The sequence below is a fragment of the Mustelus asterias genome, unplaced genomic scaffold (genome assembly GCF_964213995.1).
Source record: "Mustelus asterias unplaced genomic scaffold, sMusAst1.hap1.1 HAP1_SCAFFOLD_4817, whole genome shotgun sequence".
NCBI classification, from domain to species: Eukaryota; Metazoa; Chordata; class Chondrichthyes; order Carcharhiniformes; family Triakidae; genus Mustelus; species Mustelus asterias.
In genome coordinates, this window is record NW_027594760.1 from 2,501 (window position 1) to 9,732 (window position 7,232).

Consider the following 7,232-nt stretch of genomic DNA (forward strand, 5'->3'; position numbering starts at 1 on the left):
AGCGCCGCACTGTGGGAGGGTCGGTGCTGAGGGAGCGCCGCACTGTGGGAGGGTCGGTGCTGAGGGAGCGCCGCACTGTGGGATGGTCAGTGCTGAGGGAGCGCCGCACTGTGGGAGTGTCGGTGCTGAGGGAGCGCCGCACTGTGGGAGGGTCAGTGCTGAGGGAGCGCTGCACTGTGGGAGGGTCAGTGCTGAGGGAGCGCCGCACTGTGGGAGGGTCAGTGCTGAGGGAGCGCCGCACTGTGGGAGGGTCAGTGCTGAGGGAGCGCCGCACTGTGGGAGGGTCAGTGCTGAGGGAGCGCCGCACTGTGGGAGGGTCCGTGCTGAGGGAGCGCCGCACTGTGGGAGGGTCGGTGCTGAGGGAGCGCCGCACTGTGGGAGGGTCGGTGCTGAGGGAGCGCCGCACTGTGGGAGGGTCAGTGCTGAGGGAGCGCCGCACTGTGGGAGGGTCGGTGCTGAGGGAGCGCCGCACTGTGGGAGGGTCGGTGCTGAGGGAGTGCCGCACTGTGGGAGGGTCAGTGCTGAGGGAGCGCCGCACTGTGGGAGTGTCGGTGCTGAGGGAGCAGGTTTGGACGGGGGGGGGTTTGATGGATGGGAGTTGGGCATTGCCTCTGGGGTTGCTGACGGGACTGGGCTGTGTCTCCGGGGTTGGGGAGCGGTCCTCTGGTATCGAGGCAGAGTCCAGCTCTTTGTCTTGTCCTTATCAGGCTGGTTAATGAGTGGTCGGTCAGACTTTTAACTTGTTTGCGCAGACTTCTGCAACTCTTTCGCAATTACAGCGTGGACAGTTTCACTGACAGTCAACAGGCTCCGACTGACGGCTCCCCGGGGCTCCGACTGACGGCCCCCCGGGACTCCGACTGACGGCCCCCCGGGGCTCCGACTGACGGCCCCCCGGGGCTCCGACTGACGGCTCCCCGGGGCTCCGACTGACGGCCCCCCGGGGCTCCGACTGACGGCTCTCACCCCAATGCCTGACGGCCTCTGTCTCTCTCTCTTCCCCCCCACCCCCCCGCAGGTGCCAGCGATGGAGGACCGTGCCGATCTTGCCCACTTGCTGCCGCCCCCCACCCTGCGGCGCCTGGCCCGGGAGTGGCTGGCGGAGGACTGCCCGCACTTCGACTACGGTGGCTTCGCGGCGGGCGAGGGCCGGGCCTCGGCCGCTCTGCTGCTGAAGTCGGCAGGGGTTCTGGCTGGCTGCCCCTTCGTGGAGGCGGTTTTCCAGGAGCTGGGCTGCCAGCTGGAGTGGCTGCAGCCCGAGGGCGCCGGCCTGCTGCCCGTCTGCCGGGTGGCCACCGCCCGGGGCAAGGCCCGCCACCTGCTGCTGGCCGAGCGGGTGGCCCTCAACGTGGTGGCGCGGGCCAGCGGCATCGCCAGCGCCTGCCGCAGGGTGGCAGAGACGGCGCGGCGAGCAGGGTGGCAGGGGCACCTGGCCGGCACCCGCAAGACCACCCCGGGCTTCCGCCTGGTGGAGAAGTACGCCATGCTGGTGGGGGGGGTCTCCAGCCACCGGCAGGACCTGAGCAGCCTGATCATGCTGAAGGATAACCACGTGAGCGCCGCCGGCGACATCAGCAAGGTAACCGACCGGGTTTAACATCGCCTTCAATACACTATATACTGCCCCCTGCTGGTAACCGGGTGTCACAGTGCGTTAGATACACTGTCCTTTCCCCCTCTGGGACCGGGTGTCACAGTGCGTTAGATACACTGTCCTTTCCCCCCTCTGGGACCGGGTGTCACAGTGCGTTAGATACACTGTCCTTTCCCCCCTCTGGGACCGGGTGTCACAGTGCGTTAGATACACTGTCCTTTTCCCCTCTGGGACCGGGTGTCACAGTGCGTTAGATACACTGTCCTTTTCCCCTCTGGGACCGGGTGTCACAGTGCGTTAGATACACTGTCCTTTCCCCCTCTGGGACCGGGTGTGACAGTGCGTTAGATACACTGTCCTTTCCCCCTCTGGGACCGGGTGTCACAGTGCGTTCGATACACTGTCCTTTCCCCCGCTGGGACCGGGTGTCACAGTGCGTTAGATACACTGTCCTTTCCCCCGCTGGGACCGGGTGTCACAGTGCGTTAGATACACTGTCCTTTCCCCCTCTGGGACCGGGTGTCACAGTGCGTTAGATACACTGTCCTTTCCCCCTCTGGGACCGGGTGTCACAGTGCGTTAGATACACTGCCCTGTCCCCCTCTGGGACCGGGTGTCACAGTGCGTTAGATACACTGTCCTTTCCCCCGCTGGGACCGGGTGTCACAGTGCGTTAGATACACTGTCCTTTCCCCCTCTGGGACCGGGTGTCACAGTGCGTTAGATACACTGTCCTTTCCCCCTCTGGGACCGGGTGTCACAGTGCGTTAGATACACTGTCCTTTCCCCCCTCTGGGACCGGGTGTCACAGTGCGTTAGATACACTGTCCTTCCCCCTCTGGGACCGGGTGTCACAGTGCGTTAGATACACTGTCCTTTCCCCCTCTGGGACCGGGTGTCACAGTGCGTTAGATACACTGTCCTTTCCCCCTCTGGGACCGGGTGTCACAGTGCGTTAGATACACTGTCCTTTCCCCCTCTGGGACCGGGTGTCACAGTGCGTTAGATACACTGTCCTTTCCCCCTCTGAGACCGGGTGTCACAGTGCGTTAGATACACTGTCCTTTCCCCCCTCTGGGACCGGGTGTCACAGTGCGTTAGATACACTGCCCTGTCCCCCTCTGGGACCGGGTGTCACAGTGCGTTAGATACACTGTCCTTTCCCCCTCTGGGACCGGGTGTCACAGTGCGTTATACACACTGTCCTTTCCCCCCTCTGGGACCGGGTGTGTTAGATATTGTGTGCCGTGGGGTGTTGCTGAATGAATCCTTGGTTCTCAGGCTGTGAGTGACGGGAGGAAGGTTGGAGGAGTTTTTACGAAGATCGAGGTGGAGTCGCGCTCACTCGCTGAAGCTCGGGTTGCTGCCCTCGCTGGGGCAGATATTGTGATGTTGGACAATTTCTCTCCCCAGGTCAGTTCCTTTCTGCCTTCCCACTCCTAGTCACAGAGTCATAGAGGTTTACAGCATGGAAACAGGCCCTTCGGCCCAACTTGTCCATGCCGCCCTTTTTTTGTCAAACCCCTAAGCTAGTCCCAATCTAATGGAATGCTGATTAAATAAATCCAATTCCCATTCATTAACAAAGAAACAGAATTTTTAATCTCTCTCTAAATTACAACCAGGTTTTGTCATCTTTCGGAATCTTCCGTCTTCTTTGCTGAGTTCTTCTATCTTCTGTTGGTACCTTTGCGATTGAGAGGAAGCTTTCTTTTAAGACATCAATGCAGAAATGAGGGATTCAGCAAGTCCCTCTCTCGGAGCTAAACTTAGCTGTTGCTCGGCAGGCGTTCTTCTACCGTTTGTCTCACTGCCCCCCCGCCCCTCCTCTCTTATACATAAGAACATAAGAAATAGGAGCAGGAGTAGGCCATCTAGCCCCTCGAGCCTGCCCCGCCATTCAATAGGATCATGGCTGATCTGACGTGGATCAGTACCACTTACCTGCCTGATCGCCATAACCCTAATCCCTTACCGCTCAGGAATCCATCCATCCGCGCTTTAAACATATTCAGCGAGGTAGCCTCCACCACCTCAGTGGGCAGAGAATTCCAGAGATTCACCACCCTCTGGGAGAAGAAGTTCCTCCTCAACTCTGTCTTAAACCGACCCCCCTTTATTTTGAGGCTGTGTCCTCTAGTTTTAACTTCCTTACTAAGTGGAAAGAATCTCTCCGCCTCCACCCTATCCAGCCCCCGCATTATCTTATAAGTCTCCATAAGATCCCCCCTCATCCTTCTAAACTCCAACGAGTACAAACCCAATCTCCTCAGCCTCTCCTCATAATCCAAACCCCTCATCTCCGGTATCAACCTGGTGAACCTTCTCTGCACTCCCTCCAATGCCAATACATCCTTCCTCATATAAGGGGACCAATACTGCACACAGTATTCCAGCTGCGGCCTCACCAATGCCCTGTACAGGTGCATCAAGACATCCCTGCTTTTATATTCTATCCCCCTCGCGATATAGGCCAACATCCCATTTGCCTTCTTGATCACCTGTTGTACCTGCAGACTGGGCTTTTGCGTCTCATGCACAAGGACCCCCAGGTCCCTTTGCACGGTAGCATGTTTTAATTTGTTTCCATTGAGATAGTAATCCCATTTGTTATTATTTCCTCCAAAGTGTATAACCTCGCATTTCTCAACGTTATACTCCATTTGCCATATCCTCGCCCACTCACTCAGCCTGTCCAAATCTCTCTGCAGATCTTCTCCGTCCTCCACACCCTGATTACATAACAATGTCCCCACAATAGGATTGGTTTTACGTGTTACCAAAACATCAAATTCAAATCGGATAGGCTGTTGTTCAGATTCCTAGTTTAAAGTGATAGGGCCAGCTGCAAAAGCATCACTGCCTGACCTCGCATTAAAATATTTCACTCTGTGTACACCATTCACCTGCATCTCCTTTAAAAACACGTTAAAAAATAACACTTAGCACTTAATATTCTTTTTATAAGTTAACTTCACACTTAGTTTCACAACACGATAAAGGCCAACATACCTGGAAGGGAAGATCCACAGAGTGGAGATGGGGGGAGAGGGTGAGTGGGAGGGAGAGGGTGAGCGGGGGGGGGGGGGGGGGGAAAGAGAAGAGGGTGAGCGGGGGGGGGGGGGGGGGGGGGGAGAGAAGAGGGTGAGCGCGGCGGAATGGGAGGGGGAGGCGGGCGGAATGGGAGGGGGAGGCGGGCGGAATGGGAGGGGGAGGCGGGCGGAATGGGAGGGGGAGGCGGGCGGAATGGGAGGGGGAGGCGGGCGGGGAGGCGGGAGGGTGGGGCGGGGAGGCGGGAGGGTGGGGCGGGGAGGCGGGAGGGTGGGGCGGGGAGGCGGGAGGGGGAGGCGGGAGGCGGGGGGGAGGCGGGAGGCGGGGGGGGCGGGGGAGGCGGGAGGGGGGGCGCGGGAGGGGGGGGCGGGGGAGGCGGGAGGGGGGGGCGGGGGAGGCGGGAGGGGGGGCGGGGGAGGCGGGAGGGGGGGCGGCGGGAGGGGGGGGCGGGGGAGGCGGGAGGGGGGGCGGGGGAGGCGGGAGGGTGGGGCAGGGCGGGGGAGGCGGGAGGGTGGGGCAGGGCGGGGGAGGCGGGAGGGTGGGGCAGGGCGGGGGAGGCGGGAGGGTGGGGAGGAGGAATGGGGCTGGGGGGGAAGAGGGAACGCGGGGGGGAGGGGGAACGGGGGGGGGAGAGGGAACGGGGGGGGGGGGGGGGGGGAGAGCCGCGTGCAGCGGGGAGAGCCGCGGGCAGCGGGGAGAGCCGCGGGCAGCGGGGAGACCTGCGGGCAGCGGGGAGACCTGCGGGCAGCGGGGAGACCTGCGGGCAGCGGGGAGAGCCGCGGGCAGCGGGGAGACCTGCGGGCAGCGGGGAGACCTGCGGGCAGCGGGGAGAGCCGCAGACAATCCCCGGAGATTCGGACGCCGAGTTTAACCTCCTTCCTCTGGATCTACAGGAGGCGCTGGCGGCTGCCGAGACTCTGAAGGCCGAGTACCCGGGTCTTCTGATCGAGGCCAGCGGGGGGATCACGGAGGGGAATGTGGGAGAGTACTTCAGCCCCCACCTGGACATCATCTCCCTGGGCTGCCTCACCCAGAACTACGCCGCCCTCGACTTCTCACTGAAGATCGTGCGCGAGCCCGGGTTGGACAACGGGGCAGGAGAGGAAGGTCCTCGCTCCGACATCCCCCCCACCGAGAGCCCCCCGACACGCAGGAACTTTGCCTTCTAGGGACGAGCCCGGGGGGGCCTGCAGTTCTCCCCCTTCCCCTCCAAACCACCCTCCCCCGACGATGCTGGACAAGCGGGGTGGTCCCGGTGAAGTTCCTCCTCCCGCTCTCGCCGCTCTGTGCGCCTGGAGTTCCGGATCACAGCCTCTTGTCACGGACTGAGGGCTGTGTGTTCGCTGAGGGAGAGAGATCGCGAGTCTGTCAGTTTCATAATTAAAATACTCACTGGGATAACGTCCTGTCTGGTCTGAAACGCAAAGTCTGATACAGTGACGCAGCCGAAGATTCATTGCGTACACGGAACAGTGCGTGCACAAAATAATGCACACACACCAACACGTACACACACACCAACACGTACACACACACCAACACGTACACACACACACACCAACACGTACACACACACACACCAACACGTACACACACACCAACACGTACACACACACCAACACGTACACACACACCAACACGTACACACACACCAACACGTACACACACACCAACACGTACACACACACCAACACGTACACACACACCAACACGTACACACACACCAACACGTACACACACACCAACACGTACACACACACCAACATGTACACACACACCAACACGTACACACACACCAACACGTACACACACACCAACACGTACACACACACCAACACGTACACACACACCAACACGTACACACACACCAACACGTACACACACACCAACACGTACACACACACCAACACGTACACACACACCAACACGTACACACACACCACACGTACACACACACCAACACGTACACACACACCAACACGTACACACACACCAACACGTACACACACACCAACACGTACACACACACCAACACGTACACACACACCAACACGTACACACACACCAACACGTACACACACACCAACACGTACACACACACCAACACGTACACACACACCAACACGTACACACACACCAACACGTACACACACACCAACACGTACACACACACCAACACGTACACACACACCAACACGTACACACACACCAACACGTACACACACACCAACACGTACACACACACCAACACGTACACACACCAACACGTACACACACACACCAACACGTACACACACACACCAACACGTACACACACACCAACACGTACACACACACACCAACACGTACACACACACCAACACGTACACACACACACACAAAGACGTACACACACACAAAGACGTACACACACACACAAAGACGTACACACACACACAAAGACGTACACACACACACAAAGACGTACACACACAGACGTACACACACAAACACGTACACACACAAACACGTACACACACAAACACGTACACACACAAACACGTACACAGAAGTGTGTATACAGAATAATGCACACTGCGGGTGCACA

At 59.3% G+C, this 7,232-nt stretch overlaps 1 protein-coding gene across 2 annotated transcripts in view; it reads left to right on the forward strand.

The window, feature by feature from the left end:
* LOC144491242 (nicotinate-nucleotide pyrophosphorylase [carboxylating]-like) overlaps positions 1-6,051 on the forward strand; it is a 7,836-nt gene extending 1,785 nt beyond the window's left edge. The window contains exons 2-4 of one of the 2 annotated variants that reach the window (XM_078208924.1): positions 1,019-1,579; positions 2,876-3,007; positions 5,539-6,051. In XM_078208924.1, the coding sequence (XP_078065050.1) occupies positions 1,028-1,579; positions 2,876-3,007; positions 5,539-5,814 (960 nt within the window). In that variant the 5' untranslated portion in view covers positions 1,019-1,027 and the 3' untranslated portion in view covers positions 5,815-6,051. The remainder of the gene's footprint in view (positions 1-1,018; positions 1,580-2,875; positions 3,008-5,538) is intronic. The other variant, XM_078208925.1, reaches the window with a different exon arrangement.
* The last annotated feature ends 1,181 nt before the right edge of the window (positions 6,052-7,232 follow it).